The sequence below is a fragment of the Phocoena phocoena genome, chromosome X (assembly GCF_963924675.1).
Source record: "Phocoena phocoena chromosome X, mPhoPho1.1, whole genome shotgun sequence".
In the NCBI taxonomy this organism is placed as follows: Eukaryota; Metazoa; Chordata; class Mammalia; order Artiodactyla; family Phocoenidae; genus Phocoena; species Phocoena phocoena.
The window spans coordinates 67,950,879-67,973,405 of NC_089240.1; the positions used below are offsets into that span (position 1 = coordinate 67,950,879).

The 22,527-nt window shown below is 32.8% G+C and overlaps 1 protein-coding gene across 1 annotated transcript in view; it reads right to left on the reverse strand.

Annotated features, from left to right (window-relative positions):
• Window positions 1–22,527, reverse strand: part of BRWD3 (bromodomain and WD repeat domain containing 3) — a 118,175-nt gene that overhangs the window by 62,097 nt on the left and 33,551 nt on the right. The window contains exons 7-13 of the mRNA XM_065900921.1: window positions 11,261–11,421; window positions 9,741–9,962; window positions 7,412–7,512; window positions 6,844–6,914; window positions 5,783–5,883; window positions 3,479–3,519; window positions 5–109 (exon numbers count right to left, since the gene is read on the reverse strand). Of these exons, the coding sequence (XP_065756993.1) occupies window positions 5–109; window positions 3,479–3,519; window positions 5,783–5,883; window positions 6,844–6,914; window positions 7,412–7,512; window positions 9,741–9,962; window positions 11,261–11,421 (802 nt within the window). The remainder of the gene's footprint in view (window positions 1–4; window positions 110–3,478; window positions 3,520–5,782; window positions 5,884–6,843; window positions 6,915–7,411; window positions 7,513–9,740; window positions 9,963–11,260; window positions 11,422–22,527) is intronic.

Sequence of the window (22,527 nt, forward strand, 5' to 3'; positions counted from 1 at the left end):
TTACCCAGTCATTTTAGTAGCCATATCTAGCACTATACTCTTCCACTCTTGTTGCTGATATTGCCAAATTCTTGCCGTTCCATCTCTACTTCCACTAACAAATCTTAAACTGCAAAGAAACAGTTAAAATATCCTTATTACCTCCCTCTAAAATGGAAATCACTATTTTTCTAATTATAAAAGTAATACATTCATCCTCATATACTTCTGCGGAGAATAAAAATGGTACACTTTGTAAAACAGTTTGGCAGTTCCTCAAAATGATAAACAGTACCATATGACTCAGCAATTCTACTCCCCCATAAATATACAAGAGCAATGAAAACATAAGTCCACACAAAAACTTGTACACAAATATTCATGACATTATTCATTATATGCCAAAAAGTGGTGACAACCCAAATGTCGATCAACTGATAAATGGATAAACAAATTGTCGTATATCCATACAATCGAATACTGGACAGCCACAAAAAGGACTCCAATTCTTATACATGCTCCAACATGGATGAATCTTGAAAACATTATGCTAAGTGGAAAAAGTCACAAAAGACCAAATATTGTATGATTCCATTAACATGAAACATCCAGAATAGGCAAATCTATAAAAACAAAAAAGTGGATTAATGGTTGTTCAGAGCTGAGGGTGGAGGTGTAAAAAGATTGGGGATTGAAAGCTAAAGGGTATAATATGGGAATTCTTTTTAGGGTGATGACAATGTTCTAGGGATATGGATTAAGAGATACAAACTACTATGTATAAAACAGATAAGCAACAAGGATATAGTGTACAGCATGAAGAAATATAGCCATTATTTTGTAATAACCTTAAATGGAGTATAATCTATAAAAATATTGAATCACTATGTTGTACACCTGAAACTAGTACAGTATTATAAATTAAATATACTTCAATTAAAAAATAATAAAATTGATCATAGTGAAGGTTGCACAACCCTATGAATATACTAAAAACATTGAATTTTATGTGGAATATATCTCAATAAAACTGTTATAAAAATACATTCATTAACCTATAAATCTATCACTGTTCATAATTTAGTTTCTATTCTTTCAGACTTTATTAAAGACATATATATATATATACTTAGACATTCCCCCTACAGAAAATAGAATTACACTACATATAATGTTTTATAATGTTTTTCTTTAAGTGTACAGTTTGACCCCTGAACAATGTAGGGATTAGAGGCACCGACCCCCACACTGCCACACAATCAAAACTTTGCGTGTATATTTTGACTCCCCCAAAGTTAAATACTATTAGAGCCTACTGTTGACCAGAATTACCAATAACATAAACACTTGACTAACACTTATTTTGTGTGTTATATGTGTATCTACATATATTTTATACATTCATAACATACCTTTCTCTTAATTTTTTGATATTTCTAGGCTACGTGGTTTGTCTGAGTTTTTTCAAATTGTCACAAATCTCCAAAACTTTCTCTAATGTATTTATTGAAAAACAATCTGCATAAGTGGACCTGCACAGTTCAAACCTATGCTTTTCAAGGGTCAACTGTATTTTGTAGATATATTTCTATGTTTACAAATATAAAAACTACCATCACTTTCAATAAATGTTCAACAATACGGATGTATCAAAATTTATTTAATTAACCTCCTAATGATGAATATTTTTACTGTTTCCAGTCTTTGCCATTATAAATAATGTTGTGATGAATATCTCTATACACATCTTTGTAAAACCTTATATATATATATCTTTGCTGAGTCAAAGGGTAGGCACATTTTTTTTTTAAAGAAAGAAAAGCTTTATTCTGTCTCAGCTTCAGGTTTGGCCACAGATGCACACACTGGGAGCTGTCAAATCAATGACATTTTCCTAGTATAACAGTATAAAGGACTCTTTCATGAAGAATTTATACTCTCTTCCTGAATCTTTTCTCCCTTATATTCCCCCTTCAGGGTAGGCACATTTTGAAAGCTTTTGACATACTGCCAAATTATTTCCCTGAAAAGTTTTTTTAAAAACAATTTACGGTATCATCAAGGCTGTGGGGGAGTGTCTATTTTCCCTAAACCCTTGTCAATATCGGGTGTTATCATTCTTCAATATCTTGTCATTCTGAAAGGAAAAAATTGTTACTGTTATTCTAAATTGTATTTCTCTGATTATTAGTAAAATTGGACATCTTTTGATGTATTTACTGGCCACATAAATAATTAAGATAAAATAATGTTTCTCATTTAAGGAAAAAGGCAAAGAATTAAAAAATTCATATACTCCTAGAATGAAAGAATAGTAGCTGTACAAACCTTCCAGTTTATAGCTCAGTAGGGTGCAATAAACCAACTTAAAAATTATTTTAAGGATTTTTCATTCCTAATAAACACATCACTCTTGTGGACCATCATTATTTACTCTCGCATTTAACAAAGATGAACACATTCATCATAGTAATCACCCAGTGTTTGAAAAATATTTAATAATAAAACATGGTCACCCACATAAAGTCTTTATAGACAGATAAGGATACAAATTTATGCTAAGTGGTTGAATTTTTAAATCTATTCTAGGTCAATTTCTAGGCCAGGGCAGAAGATTATCACCTTCTGGGGACCAGACATTTGAGAGGGTACATGAATACCTGTATATAATTTCTGAGTTTACAGACATAGGAAATTGTGTATCATATGAGTAGTAGAGACAGTAAGCGATACAGATGCTCAAAGGAAGAAAAGACAGATAAAATCTCAAGCAGTCAGGAAAGGCTTCAGGTAGGGTATGAACCTTAAAAGGAAGATAGAACTTAGAGAAGAAAAAGAGACAGGAGGGAGAAGGAAAATAAAAAGGAAGGAGAGAAGAAGGGAGAGGGAGGACATAGGCGGGATAGAAAAGGAGTGAAAGGAAGTAGGGTATGATTATTTCTGGTGTGAGGTTAAAGTATAAGTGAAAGAATGGATAACAGAATGTATATGGGATGTAATAATAATGATGACTAAATCAATTGGGCTGGATCTAAGTATTTAAACGGGTAATAGTAGATAAGAAAAGAATGTAGGTCTAAGTCAAGTTGAAGAGAATTCTGAATGCCAGGCTAAAACATTTGAGTTCTATAAACAAAGAGAAAACACTAAAGATTTCTGAACAGGGCAATGTTCATCTGACAGAGATGGACAAGATACATTTAGAAGGGAAAAGAAAACTGAAGGTAATGGGTCAAATAATGGAATTCTTGACTAAGATGGGTGATAACAGAAATGGAAAAAGGAAAATCACTAATAAAGGAAGAACTGATAGACTATGGCTACTACTTAGATGGGAGCTTAGAAGAGCTGGGGTAAGCATGTCATCAAAGACAAACAAGGGCTTTCAGCCTAAGTGACTGAACAGAAAAAAAAAATGTAGTAGAAGTAGTGTTTTCTGAAGAAGTACAGGTAAAATATGTGAAACATCTGTTTATATAGATATGTACTACATAGTTACCTGTCTCCATTGTTACAGAACTGAACAGCAACAACCTTGTCCTAAAACATAAAACAATAGATTTTTGGTTAGAATTAATTTATTTTTAAAATGAATAAAGTACTCTTCCCGTCATATTCACATATGAAAGTATCATGGAGTAGATTTTTTAATGCTATAATTTTCTTTAAAAAAACCCTCTAATTTTCTTTAAAAAATTAATGAAGGCTGAAACAATACATTAACTAAGGAGGAATACTTATCAGCAGTAATTTGAGACAAACCAGACATAAGCAAACCTGTTTCTAAACCATAATCTCAAGAGACAGATAGTTCTGAATAGATGACAGTTTATTATATTCCCCATAATAAGATAGCACACTAATCTAAAATGCCAACTTAAAAAAATTCATTTAATAGTAGTTGAATTAAATTCCTCACTTAACGTTTTTTTTTTTAATTTTAGAAAACAAATCAATAATGTCCTGTTTCTTACATGGTTTATTTAATTATTTTACAATGAATTCATTTGACCGTCTTTAGGTTCTATAATTTAGATACTGTTGTTTGAACCTTCCTTTACAATGACTAAACTATACTTTTACAAATATAATGTGCATTGTAGTGATTATATTATAGTAATGTACCTTCAAATGTTGTAAACATTTTGACAAACCACAATTATTGAACTACACTTGAACTTAATTTTTTAATTATTTTTTTATTTGAACTTAATTTTTAATAAAAAGCTCAGATATTAAATGTCTTCGTATTTATTTTTTCATTTTAAAAACGTATCAAACCGTCTTCATATGTTCAGATGTATCTGTGATTCACACTGTTCCATGATTTCACTGAGTATTTATCTGACAGATTCGGGATTCTCACTGCCAGTTGCAATAACTGATTTTAGATGTTCTGGAAGGACATCTTACTTTCAATGACTAACAGCCGCCACCGATTTCAACAGGGAATGTTTAAGTTTTCTGATTTTTTCTTAGCTAGGCCCTTGCCAAAAAAACCCTACCAATCAGTTTTTCTTCATCTTTCCCCCCCTCAATTATTTCCCATTCATTTATTACCTCCTCCTCTCTCAGCTCTCAATAAATTTGACTGCACTGTATACACACCTTGCTTGGGTGGTAACTGTAAAGATGCCTCCTTTGTGTGCTCTAGCACAAGTGGATTTTTCCCACTGGATAGTCTCAGATTGAGATCTTTATATATTTCCTAAGTTTTTCTCTTTCACAATTTACATAATATTCCAGGATTTTAGTATCTAGGAATAAGTAACAGCAAGGTGAGAGCTCAGCTAGGTTCAGTAACTTTTCATAAGGAGAATATCCAATTATGTTTATATGGTAAGACAAAAGCAGGAGGCTGTTTCCAAAAGCTCAAGGAAAAGGTTTCTAACAGGGGTCTCTTTTACTACAAATTTCAGGAACATGATTGATTCTGGAACTCACAAAATATCTTTTTTTAAAAGTCATCTTTCAGGGAAATTATGTGTGTTTTATTGATATGTACTAATACTATTCCAAATAAAGTGTCAATAGTAGTAGGAACAGTAACAGTAAGACTTGTAAAGCTGAGTACTTTCAAATGCTGACTATACAGCTTTGACAATGAGGAACATGAGATATACAGTGAGCTGAAACAGAAATACTCCCATATTCAACAGTAAGTAATTACCTGGAGAAGGTAAGGAAATAAACAGAAGGAAGAAGTGAAAGGTACACAGGGATCTGAATAAACAGTAGTGGCTCCAAGATTCCTGAAAATGTCACAGGAGAGTGGAAAGAGCTTGGGAGGAAAAATGCCAGGCACCAATGGCTGTCACCCCAGCATAAAATTGTCCCCTGTATGGAAGGATGTTTTTGATAACTAAATGGGATTAGATTTCAGGAGTCTGATGGCATTCTCAAAATAATCAAACTAAGATCAATGAGCTAAATTCAGTAAAAAGAATTTTTTCCTAAGACATACTTTAATGTGTCTTTTAATAAGTGTATAGGCTTCGAAGTAACAAACACTTATATAATTAATAAAATAAAGCAAGCTAGAAGAGGATTTTTGTAAATTATTACTGTAATATATATTTTTCCCTTCCCATACAGTCAGGTAGAAATTGTCTTAAATACTACAACCATACTAAATCCAGAATTTCACACTGATCTTCATTACTAAAGAGACATCTTACCATATAGGTTTCAGTACCAATCTATATTAAATTAGGGTAAAGATTGGAAAAGAAGAAATAAAACCAATTTTCCAGGGGTGTTTAAAAAGAAAGCAACATATTTAAGTTTCTCATTTTGTTCTTACCGTATGTGACTCTAATTCAGCAATTTTCTCAGGGATCTCAGAACCCAAATAATATATTCTAATCACATGGTCGGTGCTACCTGTTGTAATGAACATACCACCTAGAGGATTAAAAAACAAACAAACATTGTACCAAAGAATTTTAAAAACCCTCTGATGGCTTCCTTAGTTATACATTACCTTGTTAATTAAAAAGCCTTCAAGAAACATAAGGTTATTTTCTAACCATTAAAGACATATTAACATTTCTGAGGAAAAATAAGTAAAATTCAAGAAAAACAAGAGGAATATTTAAAGAACAACTATACCATTCACCCAACAAAAATCCACCAACTATACACTAAATACAGGCCTTTGGATCATAAACATTAAAGGCATTGAGGAATTCATTTCTTCATATTTTATGTAAAAACATAATTTCCAAAATTATTTATAAAATAACCTATATCTACAATTCTCTGTATAGTGGCTACAGTAGTTGAGTGTGAAAACTCAGCAGCTTTTGGGATGATGAAAAAAATTCTAGAGATGGATGGTGGTAATGTATGTAGAACAATGTGAATATACTTAATGCCACAGAACTGTACACTTAAAAAAAGTTCTTAAAATGGTAAATTTCGTGTTATATTTTACCACAACAAAAAAGAAAAGGTTAACCAGCACATAATCCTTAGCAGTAGAAAAGCACTGTTTACATACTGTGAACATGTCTTCTACATGGAGCCACTGTACATGTTTTCTGAAAAGTCAGGGCAGGATTTTAGTGTTGAATTGTGTATGAGTATTGGGGGAAGGCTGTACTTTTTACCAACTAAATTCTGTATTATATAAAAACATATTAATTGTAAATAAGAAAACAACTCAAAATCTATTACATGTTAATTAGAGTCTACAAAGGTCTATTATAACATATTGTTCGCATTTTTAGCATGTTTCCATTAATTCTCAAACATATGCATTTTTTCTCCACAAAATTAAAAAATATTTTACAGTTGAAAAATCTTTTATAACTGGATTATTCAATATTTTAGATACTCAAAACATTCAATTTTTACACATACCAGAGCTGAAAGATGAACAAGATATCTGAACTCCAGGTCTAGATCTCTCAGTAAATTTCACTGGGCGATCTCTAAGAGAAAAGTAAAATGTTTTTATTTTTCATCATGTTCATTTAATGTGCAAGAATTTTAGCACACTGCTAGATATTGACAGATTTATCATCAATATTATAGAAACCACAAAACTGAAGTAGTAAGTGCTATTCCCATTATTGAAGTTAACATTTAAACTTACAAATATACTTTATGCTATCAGTATAATTATGTTAGCTTTACAAAGAAATTACCATGTTACTTACTACCATCATGAAGAAAGGTTCAAAGTGTTCTTACCAGAGTAAGAAATGAAACAAATACTCCTTATCAAAATTTTGTGTATAAATTAAATAGTCTCTTCAACATTGGTTTCATAAAAAATTTATTCTAAAATCTCTAACATCTAATTGAAGTAGGTATGGATATGTACATACACACTCATACATATATAAATTTATATACTTACATACATGGACTATCAAGAATCTCTCAAAGTGATAAAGAAAAATTTCTAACCCAATTTTAAACTTACTTAAACTTCATTGTTTTTACATGCCATTGCCAGAAACAGATAGTTCCGTCAGCACCAGTAGAAGTGAGGTATCTGGTTGTGCCTTTAGTTGATGGACAAAACTGGAAAAGAAAATTTAATTAAAATAGAAACCTTTCATGTTCAAGCTTAATTTCAGTTTCAAGAAATTAGCTATTTAAATTTCCTAGATTAATGAATACCTTATAAAATTTGAAAATATCAAAAAACTAGAAAAGTCATTCATTGAATTTAGGATAAAATATTTTAGCCCTAAAGATAATTATTTTAAAATTATTCAACATCACACTTTAATATTATTATTTTACTACTTTTAATGGAGAAAAAACAAAGTCATTACTAGTTAAATCATTACAAATCTGCTGAATACACGCTTATATAGCAACCATATAAATTTTTTATAGTTCACATGAAAAAGGCATGCATCAGAAGTAAGTCTAAAACAGTGATAAGGAAGTTAATGTCTAAGTATGGGGTTTTAACATTTTACTTTAAACTCTAATTTCAATGAAGTATGATAGAAATTTCACCATTCTTAAATTTAAATCATCTTCATGTGTTTTGATGGATAACATAAAATAGGTCAAATGTCTGTATGTATCATTGTGGAAAAAAGAGATTAAAAAAATATACTTGAGTTGCCAATTTAAAGTATGACTACTATCTGATGGTCTTTATCATGTAGGATTCTCAGGCTCTAACTCTCAGTATTTTACAGGTCCTCAGAAGAGAATCAGAGAAGGGAAAAGCCACTAGGCTCCTGATACCTGGGACACAGGAAAAGGTTGAAAATCAAACCAGGGTCTCTAGCATGCTCGTGAGCTTTAAAAATCCCAAATAGGGAATTCCCTGGCAGTCCAATGGTTAGGACTCGGAGCTTTCACTGCCATGGCCCAGGTTCAATTCTTGGTCGGGGAACTAAGATCCTGCAAGCCGCTCAGCACGGCCAAATAAATAAATAAAAATTAAATTAAAAATTTTAAAAATAGGGCTTCCCTGGTGGCACAGTGGTTGAGAGTCCGCCTGCTGATGCCGGGGACACGGGTTCGTGCCCCGGTCTGGGAAGATCCCACATGTCACGTAGCGGCTGGGCCCATGAGCCATGGCCACTGAGCCTGTGTGTCCAGCAGAGCCTGTGCTCTGCAACGGGAGAGGCCACAACAGTGAGAGGCCCGCGTTCCGCAAAAAAAAAAAAAATTCATTTGTAGAACAAAAAAAATAACAAAGAGGTCCATGGATCTCTAGGGCACTTACACACATAAATCAAATGAGACAGAAACTAGCAAATGAAACAATGAAGGAGCCAAACAGTTCCATAAACATTTCCAGTATAAACAAATATTCATATTTTTTATGTTGTATGAGACTATCTCCAAATTCCAGAAACAGTCTGTCAGATAGGATGGTGGGAACACAAGTAACTAGTAATATTCCAAAACAAAATCCAAAAAATAATTTCAACTAATCAAAAATTTGACATAAAAATGTTCAAATCCAATATATGTTGAATCTAATTCTTGCTAGGGCCTCATAAACAGGTTATATATTATTTAAATAACACAAAAAACTGATTGGCATATTTATTAGTGATTAAAGAACAAAGAAAAGTGAATGGGAGTAATTATCTCATCCACAAAAGTAATCTGCTTGACCAAAATAAAAGACAGTGTCAGAAGGATTCCTCTGTTTTGCTGTCAACACAAAGAAGAGAACAAAGTTCTTTGGGGAGTATCCAGGACTTTCACTACCAACATCTGGTAAAAACACTATATGGACAAATATTTAAAAACTCAATGTATTGTATGTCAAACATCTAGTTGAAATAAGAAATGACTGAAACTAAGAATAAAAATTTCCCTAATATTAAACTACGCATACACACACACACACACACACACACACACACACACACACAAAATCTGAACTGATAAACATTTTGCATTAAATATTAACACAAAGTATGCCAATATTCAAATTAGAAGCTACTTATATCCTGCCTAAAAGGTACTGGTGTTGTTCCTTAAGGCAATTCCGTCTTTTCCCTTCTTCACAAATACAAATGAGATAAAGAAGATGTCTTACACTACATTTGAAAAAACTTTTCAATGACCTTTTTACTTATTTCTAAAGGGAACAGATTTATATGAAAAGGGAACTTTAAAAAATACCTGTCTGCAAGGTAAGGACAAAGCCCTTAAGAAATCAATATTTTTCTGTTGCCCTTCTTTGTATAATCCACACGATGTAACAAAAAACAAGAGAATTCTCATTCTTATTACATCTACTAGAGGTATCTTTTTATTTTTCTTACCTGTATGGAAGTAATAGAAGCTGAATGTCCCTGAAGGACTGCAACTGGTGCACAAGTTCGAAGACACCACACTCTTACAACTTTATCACAGCTGCCTGCGGCAATGAGAGTGTTTTCATAGTTAACAGCCATGTCAGAAATTTCAGCAGAGTGCCCTCGAAGTGTAGCAAGAAGGCGCCCATCATCTGTTGCCCAAATTTTCACCAAACAGTCATCTGAACCCTACAGCAACACAAAAGGACAGAAGATTTACAATAAAGCAGAAATTCGCCTCCTCCCCCCACAGAAAAAGCAAAAACAAAGGAGAATTTTATTAAGTTACTTCTAAGCCTTTACTTTTTAGTCTCTTTTCTTCATATAACATGGAGCGAGTAGAAAATATAAAATATGTCCAAATGACAGCACTGACAAAGCACTGTCCAAACTGATAATGGCATATGTGAATAACTCCTCAAAACTACTACCAATCCTGACAACTCAAAATATTTTTTACTTTTAAGTGATTTGGCATTAACTATCTCTGTCATTATTTCTTTCCTTACACCTGACAGCCTTTTTTCTTAATTGCTTGAATATTTTTTTCTCTATAAATACTTAAAACTTTAACCTAAAATCTACATGCAAACATGAGACTTTGTTAATAATCTCTGGGGAAAATATTATGTGGAACTTCCTACTGAGAATTTCAAAAGAGCTTTAAATAGTAAAAAGCAATTCTACTGTGGTAGATAAGCTATTTAATAATTATCTGTTTATAAAAAGATGAAAATCATCATCCTCATCATCATCAACACCCATATACTTAGGTGATGCATTTTGGAGTCATGAAAACATCAATGGAAGAGTCTGTAATGAACTCCAAGAAGTCGAACTTCTCAAAATACAAACCACTTCCTTTGTTGTAGCCTAGGAATTTAAAAAGAAAATTATGCCATTACCTACACTTCTACATTAACTTAGTACTGAAACAATGAGACTAAGCCTTTACTTGGAAATATTAGTGTGCTACAATTTTGTACTCTAAAGCACACAATATGATCTGGTTATTAACAATCCAATTTAAAAAATAATTACTATTGAATTCAAAGAGAGATCTATACAATAACTGTAATCTTCATTACTAAACATGTAGTTCAACTATTCAACTATAAGGATGATGTAATCATTAATTAAGCAGAACTGGCACCAATAGAAAATGCATTTTAATAAATGTTTGCTAAAAGGGAATGAAACCAATTGAGTAGATAAACTTGTTTCACATAAATTAACCACCTCTAAAATATAAGGCCTCCTGAAGATTTATTTTTTTAAAATTAGATTCCCCAAATATAGAGGTCATTATAGTTCATCCATTTACTTATATAGAAAGAGAAAAGATTTTCAATTTCCACTCATCTTTTCTTGCATGCATGTGTCTAAAAAGGAAGAACTGCTTACAAAGCATAATTCAATGCCATGAAGCCTAGCTTTCATTGTTGTAAATCTCTAATATGCTATAGTATCATTAATTTTAAACTCACTGTAAAAATTCTTCTCCCACTTCGATCAAATGCTACACAGTAGACAGATGACAAGTGCCCCAGAATTCTTTTATGCATCTTAATGTGCTGGTAAGCAGATGAAGGGAAAATATGGCTGAAGCGACTACATCCGGTTAATTGCCTGGCAGAGGTGATATTCACTGAAAAACGGAAAACAGGGGATTCACTTCTTAAAACCTAAAAGTGAAAACTACATTTAACATGAAGTTAAATCATCAGTATTATGATGAAACAAAACAGGGTACACACACCATGGCAATTCTACGCTGTGAGAAGTCTAAATTCCATCACACATTTCATGATTTTATGAACTCAAGTTCACTACCACAAAGCACTAAGAGTACTCTTCTTTCAAATCCCAGAAGTCTGATTTTCTGTTTACCTTACTATGGTTTCCCAAGTACAATCCCATTTTGCCTTTCTTGGTATACTTCAGTCAAAGACACTGTAACTTTAAATATATATAGGTAAATCTTACCATAACATGAAAGAATTTTAGAATAAAAACAGTATTTGGTTAAGTATAATACATCTTAAAATGTATATAGGAAATTTTATGAACTCCTGTCCTACCTTCTCACACCCATCCACCCTGTAAACAGCTGCGCCTAAAAATTCAAGAGTAATACAAGAGATTTATACAGTAAAAAGAGGAAGGAAGCTATAACACCACATAGATTTTCAGTAACAAACAATCCTTTCTAGACTTGTCTATAGGTTCTCCCCCTTTTTGGTTTCAGAAACTATAGACTCTCCCTCTAATCAATGAACTTTTGAGAATTCATCTCTTATAAGGTCATCTTAGATCCTGTCTCCTTTTTTGTTTGTTTTGTGTTCTAATTTTCTTAAAAAGCAGCCAGAATAAAGCATAAATCTGCAAAATTCTCCTCCAAATACCACCTGGATTCTACTCACTTCCCTAAAACGAAGATCTTGTTCCCTATAAGGATATACAAGCACCTACTTCCTCTGTGACATTCCACCAGTCTTCCCTTATACACTGAAAGTATTCAGCATCCAACATATTATATTTTAATCAAAACATAGAAGCCTTAAAAGTTAAAGTGACCTTGAGGCAAGGCAAAATTTTACCATACTTCATAATAATATAGTATAAATAATAATAGCTTTATGTTGAAACAAGGCAAAATTAAGGCAAGAATTGAGTTGTAGCTAGATTAGTACAATTAGAAGCATGCCACAATCAAAAATAAGAAACGTTTCAACATCTCAATCTTAAGAGCAATGAAATCTTTTTCAGGCAACGGTCAATCCACTGGCCATCTCAAACTGATAAAATGACAAAAATTGAATGATGAATAGAAAAATCCAACTTTGAATGCAAATCATAAGAACACATTAGAAATCTTAGTATTTATGTCGAGATGCTGAATAAATAATGGTGGAAAATCCATAAGTATCAGTACTAGGTAACAGGTTTCCTTTTTGGCAGTTGCTTCCCATGTCAACCTCTAGAAATGGCCACAACTCTAAGATGGGAAGAGCAGGCACCATAACTTTTAGACTTTAGCAATCTTCCCTCTCCAGTCAAACATTTCTTACTGCTCTGAGTTCCTTGAAACAGTCAACCATTACTTCTGCTTTGCTTTTTTTACATTCATATTCTGTAAATATATAGAGGAAAAGGTGTGTTACTTTTAAAGAAGGATTTCTCAACCTTGGAACTATTGGCCTTTGGAAATTTGGGACTGAGGATTCTTTGTTGTGGGGGTCTGTCTATTGTAGAATGTTTAGCAGCATACCTGGCCTCTACCCACCAGATGCTATTAACACCCCACCAACAACAACTTGTGACAAGCAAAAATATCCCCAGACATTGCCAAACATCTCCTGGGGAAAAACTGCCCCTGGTTGAAAACCAGTTTGAAGTTTAAAAACAAAAAACACCATCAATATGAAGAAAAATATCAGAAAAGCAGAGATAGAGAAAGAATCAGAATTACAGAATATATGATGGACTATTATGTAAAAATTAATAATTAAAATATGAAAACTCCATCAATGTGGAACGATTTAGGAACTACAAAGCAAAAAATATAAAATATGAACTTGTAAGTAGATTATGATTTAAATTATACAAAAAATACATACATATATGTATAAAGACTAGAAAGAAAAATGAAAACAACTGCTTTGTGATAAAGGTATAGATTTTTTTAAGTTTCACTTAACACTCTTCTAATAATACATTTTTATCTTAAACACAAGTTTTCTATTAGGTTCTCTAGTCCACTAACAGCTATTCAAAAACTTCCTATATATGGTATATCGCATATTCGGCAGCAGGATCATCAAATATTCCTTCTTTCCTATCTCAGCGATTTTTGTTTATTCATATAGCACCTGAGATGATAATATTTATACATTTTTCTCAGTCATTTAGTAATGTCAACAGGTCTTAGGCTCTATATACAATAAGGAGTTCTGTCAACACTCTTTTGCATGTATTCTCCATTTAGCCACTCTTTTTCAGTACTGATGCTTTTTGCTTTTCTTACATCTCTAAAGAATCCTTTATCAAGAACATTTTCTGAAATTTGTAATGGCTGATAACTGACTTTAAAAATACAATTAAAAAGAGTTCACTTTTGACCAATCCTTGAGTATTTTACTAGAAAGTAGATCTCATTCTTCTAGCATAAATATTATATAGCTCCTTCAGGGGAGAGGGATGCTTAGAGTCCTTATTCCTTTCCTCAAAAGTAGTAATAAAATAAAGGGACACACACACACAATTATGACTGTGTTGTATTTAAATGTCTCTATCAAGATTAGTATGAAAAGCTATATGCCAATAATTTGGACAATGTAGAAGAAATCGACAAATTCCTAGAAATGTACAATCTCCTCAAACTAAACCAGGAAGAAATAGAAAATATGAATAGACCATTGGTAACCAATCTAGTGGTTACCAATAGGGAAAGGAAAGGGGGAAGGGGCAAGTTAGGAATAGGGGATTAAGAGGTACAAACTGCAATGTATAAAATAAATAAGCTATGAGGATATATTGTACAGCAAAGGGAAACATAGCCAATATTTTATAATAACTATAAATGGAGTATAATCGATAAAATTTTTTGAATCAGTTATACACCTGAAACTAATATTGTAAATCAACTATACGTCAATCAAAAAATAAATAAATAAAAATAAAACAGTCAAAAATAAAATAAGGGACTTCCCTGGTGGTGCAGTGGTTAAGAATCCACCTGCCAATGCAGGGGACATGGGTTTGATCGCTGGTCGGGGAAGATCCCACATGCCACGGAGCAACTAAGCCCATGCACCACAACTACTGAGCCTGTGCTCTAGAGCCTGCGAGCCACAACTACTGAGCCCGTGCACCACAACGAAGAGTAGCCCCTGCTCGCCACAACTAGAGAAAGCCTGCATGCAGCAACAAAGACCCAACACAGCAAATAAATAAATAAATTAAATAAAATATATACCCTTTTTTAAAAAAATTAAAAAATAAATATCTATCAAATGTACTATTTGAATGCATTGTTTCTTCTTCTATTATAAGCAGAATGCAAGATTAGAGATGAGCAATTTAAACTTTCACCCTAACAAAGTAGAATGAAGTATTAATGAGAAACAACTACAAATAAATTTTTAAAAAATCCCACAATCCTATGCCAATATATCCACTATTCATTATTGCAATCTCAATATTAAGCCTTCTAAAACCTACTGTATTTCAAAGGTATGTAATAAGTTTTAGTATATATAATTAATTACCTTGATTACTTATTTAAGTATTTCAAAAACACTATAAAGAGTAAACGTTATCTCAGCTTCAATTTACTAAGGAATGTAGCTCTCAAAGTTACAAAAGTGAAATGACAATACAACCCTCAAAACACTGGTTAGAACGGGGCAATCAATCAACATAATTTTAGTCAGAACAAAATGCCTGCTTCTCCATCCACTGTTGTTAAGGATCTGGCAATCTTGAAAAATAGTACACCTTAATTATGACACCTTTCTATCTGGGGAGCTGATACGGTAATAGTTTCGAACAATCAGCTACAGAGCATTTTCTCTTGAGTACTGATGTGAACATGCCAACCTTGTCTTGAAATACATTAAGAACTTTTGAGAAAAACATCTTTGATGTCACAATAATTTCTTTGTATTTAGCAATGCTGACAAATTCAATTAGTAGATAAACTAGTCAAATATACATACATATAAAATGTATTTAAATACGAAATATTACATTCAGAATCCACTGTTTCCTAAGTGTTTTTCTTTAAATCTTTGTAGGATAAGTTTCCAAACTGTTCTCTAAAACATGATATATGAACTAACCCAACAAGAGACCAAAATGCTTAAAGATTCAAGTAATAACAAGATAAGACTTATTCAGTGTATTTTATAAACTTTTTAAGTCACAGAGATTAATAAACAGCTACAAATGGAATAATTGCTTTCTCTCTTTAAAAGGTATTTGTTGACAACCTACTATGAGCTAAAGCACTGTGACAGATACTAGAATACAACTTATAAACGAGTCAAACAAGATTCCCATCCTTGTGGAATTTACATTATTCCACTGGGCAAAAAGCTTTCATCGTTTACTCAATTGCAGGAATGAATAAGATACTTTAATGAAGTGATCTGCAGAAATATATATCTCTCAAAATGTGTTTTTCTAATAAGTTCTGCAAGTGATGCTGATGCTGTGCCAAATTTGGGAACTACCAATTCTAGTCCAACTTCCCTCCCCACAAAATTATCCTTTCTATAATGTATCTGGTAGATAGCCATTCAGCCTCTGCCTATACACTTCTAGTAAAGAGATTATTTCTCAAAAATGAATGATTTATATGTTGAGCTGCTCTAATTTTGCAGAGACTCTACCTTTCACTGAGCTCAATTTCTTTCCCTCCAAGTTCTAGAGAATCACAGGTTTAGCCCTTGAGAGCTACACTTAAAAAAAAAGTCAAATCCCTTTTTTATATGGTAACCCGTGAAATATTTAAAGATAGCTATCATTTGTGCCTTAAGTCTTCTCTCAACATGTGAGGTCTCCTCTATATTACTCACAGCCATAATTTACAAACACCTTTCTTTCCTATCATTCCCTATAGAAAAAAGCATTCTTTCACCATAAATACTACTGTGGTTGTTTTTTTCTGGTAAGGTAAGTCTCTAGTTCATCAATGTCTGAGCCTCTTAAAACAATACAAGGACTTCCCTGATGGTCCAGTGGTTAAGATTCCACACGTACAATGCAGGGGGTGCGGGTTCAATCTCTGGTCAGGGAACTAAGATCCCATATGCCGCGTGGTATGGCCAAAAAAAAAAAAAAAAAAAAACAACTGAGCAAAATTTCCCCAGTGGTCTGATAAGCACAGAGTACAGGGGATTATTTCCAGCTATGCCTCTATAAATGCAATATAAGATTGCAAAGACTACATTAGTTTTCTAAAACAGCTGCCTTATGCTATCTAATAGTCAGATTAAAGTTAGTTTAACATTCTTTTCTAGTAAATGTATTTAAGGTTCTAGCGATCACCTCCTTCTTTTCTAAAAGTACACGAACCACTTATTAAATAAGCCTGTCTAAAATCTTCCTGGGGTTAAAGCTAAGTTCACCGATCAATAATTTAAAGATCTGTTCTTTGTTCCCTTATTGTATACTTGTCCATTGGTCATTTCCATTTCTCTTGTCTACTCTGATTTCACAAAGAATACCTGCCAGTGAAAACTGGCTTAGTATACTGTGACTTAATTCATTTGGGACTCTTAAAGCAGCTAGGTACTCATGCATCTTGGGTTTTCTTTTCTTTTAACCATGCTAGCTCTATCCTTTACAGTTTAGAGATCTTCCTCTTTGATAGAGAAGACTAAAGCAAAATATAATTATCCCCAGCACTTACATTTTAGTTATAAATTTATTCCATCTATTCCTTTTTAATAAATCTATAGGTTCCTTCCCCATATGCTAATTGGAACATTAAAGGTGTTTTGGGGGTATTCTTATATGGATTGAACCATATGAAATTGTTGATATTCAACCATTTTCTACAAATAGAAGTAGTAATTTTAAATGGCTCAACATAATAACTAAATTGGAGTGGGGAGGAATAAAAGGACATTCATTATTAGTTTGATATAGATATCCTGCTTTTTTACCTCTCCATTAGGAAAGCATCATCCATACTATCCAGTCTGTAATATAATCCAATATAAATTTCTCACTCAATCTCTACACAGTTTTTCATAGCACAGCCACATTTTGGCCTATGGATTTGTAAATACATTTAACATGCACTGCTACTCCTTACCTTCCTATTAGATATGTTTGTTTAGGACCAAATATCACCACTCATCACATTTTAAGTACTAATACCATTACAAGTTTTGAATGTCTTTATGTTAAATTTTCTAGTTCACTTTGTTGCGTTATATCTAATATTTGTAAATATTCTGCCTACCCTGTATGTTTTCTATCATGAATTGCTGGTCACTTCCTCCTTTATGGATCTTTTCCCTATGTTATACCTGCTATACTTCATCATAATTTTTTTCTTATGGGTAATTTTACTAGTGCGAGTAACAAACAGTAAAATTAACTTATTTTGGCTTAATTTCCTGTGCTTTCTCCACATAAATTAGAAGTGGTAATGAACAGTAAAAGGGAGAGAATACAAGGTCACAGTTATCCCACAAGAAGACTCAAATTTTATGAAGAACATATTAAAGAATTAATTAAAACTGAATAAAATGCACATAAAGATTCTCCTGAAATCTATTTTTTCTATTAATATTTTAAATGCTATTTAATTACCTTTAGAAATTAATAATACTGAATGGTCTTTGAAAAAAGGAACAGAAAAATATCATAATTTGAAGTGTATAATATTCTAGTATATGTTGGATATTAATGCACCATTTTATGTAATCAAATTCTATTTGTTTCAAAATTACAATATGGAACACTGTGTCCCAAATTAATAAGGTTAGAACCAGACTGACTTTTTTCATCTAGTCTTCAATAATAGCTTTGCCTTCCTCACTTTTTGGCATCCTGAATTATAAGGATGTGCTTCTTTTCTTACGTTACTCGTTTTTTCACTGTCCTCTCCATTAGTTATCCATCCCACCATTTTATAGGAAAAAAGTAAAATCTACCAATAACCTATAAAATTCTATTGTTAGAAAAAAGTGTGTCTATTTTAGAACATTTGTTGAGTGTGGCACAAGATATACTATTTATTCTCTTGACTTCAAAGGTTAGTACTAGACCCTCAAATATTAAATGGTGATATAAAAAACTTAAAAAAAATAGAAGGATCAATAACAAGGACACTTAACAACATTAAATCCAAACTGAGGACTTATTACAGGGTTGTTGTACCAAAAAAACTGTATTAGTACATCAGCTTATTCCTACAATAGTTCAAGACCACACAGTTTGTTCTCCTAAATTCAGTCAATCACATCAACACACCTAGGTTGGTAAGCAAACATAAATAGAAGGATCATTGTAAGTGCATAAATTCTGTGAAAAATACCTCAAAGCACATTTCCTTCTATTATCTTCATACATGAAAGATAGAACATTATTAGACCAAAAAATGATTAGAAAGCCTAAGCTAAAACATACTGAAACAATTATATAACAGGCAGAGGACAAAAACTGTAAAGTAGTAAATTAGTTTAAAATTGGGGATAGTTGTAATAAAGTATAAAATATTTGTTATTTTATACTAAATCTAAGGTTTTATATTTTATATACTTAATAAAGAAAATGTTGAATTAAAATGAGTATTATAGAATTTCATGCTCCACATGATTTCTTGCTAAGACACAGCTATCAGTAGCAGAATCCAAATTTAAAGTGCATTAGGGGAATGATGTCAGCATCATAATAGTTGAGTTTTTCTTTTCTTCTCTCCCCTCTGATGAACAACTAATTGGACAATAATAGCTGAGAACATCCGAATCATGGGAAAGGACTTGGACATACAAGTACATGAAGCTAATAGAAAACCTTATTACCACAATGCAAAAAGATGTTCTGTAAGACACATTATAATGAAAATTTCAGAAATCAATGATAAAGAATATTAAAGCCAGCAACAGGAAAAGAGAAAGTAAACTACAAAGGAAACCCCATTAGCCTATCAGCAGATTTCTCAGCAGAAATTCTATAGGCCAGGAGAGTGTGGACTGACATATTCCAATTATTGAAAGATAAAAGTTGCCAGCCAAGAATACTTTATACGGCAAAGTTATCCTTCAAAAGTGAAGGAGAAATAAAGGTTTTCTCAGCCAAACGAAAGCTGCGGGAGTTCAGCACAACTAGACTTGCTTTGTAAAGAAACACTAAAAGGAGTTCTCCAACTGAAATGAAAGAACTAAAAAGTGAGATGATGACATATGAAATACTCTGGTAAAGGAGAAAAATGGACAGATTTAGAAAACTGTAATTCCATATTAGAATGGTATGTTAATCACTTAACTTTAGATACAGGTTAAAGGGAAAGACTATTAAAAATAACTATAACCACTATAATTTGATAATGAATACACAGCATAAAAAGAGGCAAATAGTGAAATTGAAAATAGAAAAGTGGAGGAGAAGGACTTCCCTGGTGGTCCAGTGGTTAAGACTGTGCTTCCATTGGAGGGGCCATGGGTTCAATCTCTGGTTGGGGAACTAAGATTCCACATGCTGCATGGCACGACCAAAAAAAAAAGAAAAAGAAAGAAAGAAAAGTGGAGGAGAAAAGGGGTGGAAATCTTTAAAGGTGAATGAAGATAAGTTGCTATCAGCATAAAATGGACTTTTTTTTAATCTATAAGATGTTTTATGTAAACCTCATGATAACCACAAAGCAAAAATCTGGAATACATTCATGAAACTAAAAATAGGAGAGACAGAGCATTCCACCATGGAAAATCAACAATTTACAAGGCAGGCAGAAACAATGGGAAAAAGAAACAATGGAGACATAAAACAACCACAAGGCAAACAATAAAATGGCAGTTGTAAGGCCTTACATATCAATAATCACTCTAAATGTAAATGGTTGAATTCACCAATCAAATGGCATAGAGTGGTTGGATGGGTAAAAAAACAAGACCCAGCTACATGCCATTTACAGGAAACTCAGTTCAGCTCTAAAGACATATAGGCTCAAATTAAAGGGATGGAAGAAGATGCTACTGGCAAGTGGAAACCAAAAGAAAGTGGGGATAGACACATTTATCAGGCAAAGTAAGACCTTCAAGCCAAAAATGATAACAAAGACAAAGACTGTCATTATATAATGATAAAAGGAGTCATTACATCAAGAAAGTATAACAATTGTAAATATATGTGCAGCCAACATAGGAGCACCTAAATATATTAAGCAAATACTAACAGGTCTGAAGGGAGAAACAGACAACAAAACAACAATACTAGAGGACTTTAATAGCCCCCTGTCAGCAATGGATAGATCACCCAGACAGAAAATCAATAAGGAAAGGCTGGAATTGAACATACTTTAGATCAAATAGACTTAACAGATATATAGAACATTCCATCCAATAGCAGCAGAAGAAACGTTCTTCTCAAGTGAACATGAAACATTTTCCTAAATAGATCATATGATAGGACACAAAACAAGTCTTAGCAAATTTAAGACTGAAATCATTCCAACTATCTTTTCTGACCATAATTGTATGAAACTACAAATCAACAACAAGAGGAAACCTGGAAAGTCTACAAATATGTGGAAACTAACCAACATGCTTCTGAACAGCCAATGGTAAAAGATAAAATCAAAAAGGACACAAAAAAACTATCTGTAAACAAATGAAAATGGAAACACAACATATCAAATCCTATGAGATGCTGCAAAAGCAGTTCTGAGGAAAGTTTATAGTGATAAATTCATGTATTAGAAAGATTGGAAATAAACAACATCACTTCAGGAAACTAGAGAGAAGAACAAAGTAAGCCCCAAGTTAGCAGAAGGAAGGAAATAATAGAGATCAGAGTGAAAATAAATGAAATAGAGACCAGAAAAACAATAGAAAGGTTCAACAAAACTAGGAGCTGGTTCTTCAAAAAGATAAACAAAATTGACAACTTTAGCTAGGCTAAGAAAAAACAAGTGAAGAAAATAATATTAGAAATGAGAGACATTATAACTGATACTGCAGAAATACATAGGTTCATAAGAAACTACTATGAACTATTATATGCCAACAAATAGATAACCTAGAAGAAATGAATAAATTCCCAGAAACACATAAACTACAAACACTGATGCAGGAATAAATAGAAAATCTGAACAGATCAATAACAAGTAAAGAGACTAAATCAGTAATCAAACACCTCCCAACACAGAAAACCCCAGGACAGGTGGTTTCACAGGGAAATTCCACCAAAAATTTCAAGAATTAATGCCAGTCCTTAACAAATTCTTTCAAACTATAGAGGAGGGAACACTTCCAAACTCATTCTTTGAGGCCAGGATTACTCTGATACCAAAGGCAGATAAGAGCACTACAGGAAAAGAAAACTACAGATCAATATCCCTGATGAACATAGATGTAAAAAATTCTCAACAAAATATTAGCAAGCAGAATTCAAGAACACACTCAAAGAATCATAGAAAATGACCAGGGCTTCCCTGGTGGCGCAGTGGTTAAGAATCCGCCTGCCAAGAAAGGGGACACGGGTTTGAGCCCTGGTCCGGGAAGATCCCACATGCTGCGGAGCAGCTAAGCCTGTGCGCCACAACTACTGAGCCTACACTCTAGAGCCTGCAAGCCACAGCTACTGAGCCCACATGCCGCAACTACTGAAGCCTGAGTGCCTAGAGTCTGTGCTCCAAAACAAGAGAAGTCACCACAATGAGAAGCCCATGCACGGCAACAAAGAGCAGCCCCCGCTCCCCACAACTAAAGAAAGGAAAGCCCGCATGCAGCAACAAAGACCCAACAGAGCCAAAAATAAAACAAATTAATTAAAAAAAGAAAGTGACTAAGTGGAATTTATCCCTAGGAGGCAAGGATGGTTCAACATACGCAAATCAATAAATATAACATATAACATTAAAAGAATGAAGCATAGAAATCATATAATCATTTCAATAGATGAAGAAAAAACATTTGACAAAATACAACATCCTTTCATGATAAAAACTTTCAACATATTGGGTACAGAAAGAGCATATCAACATAATAAAGGCCATATGCAACAAACCCATAGTTAA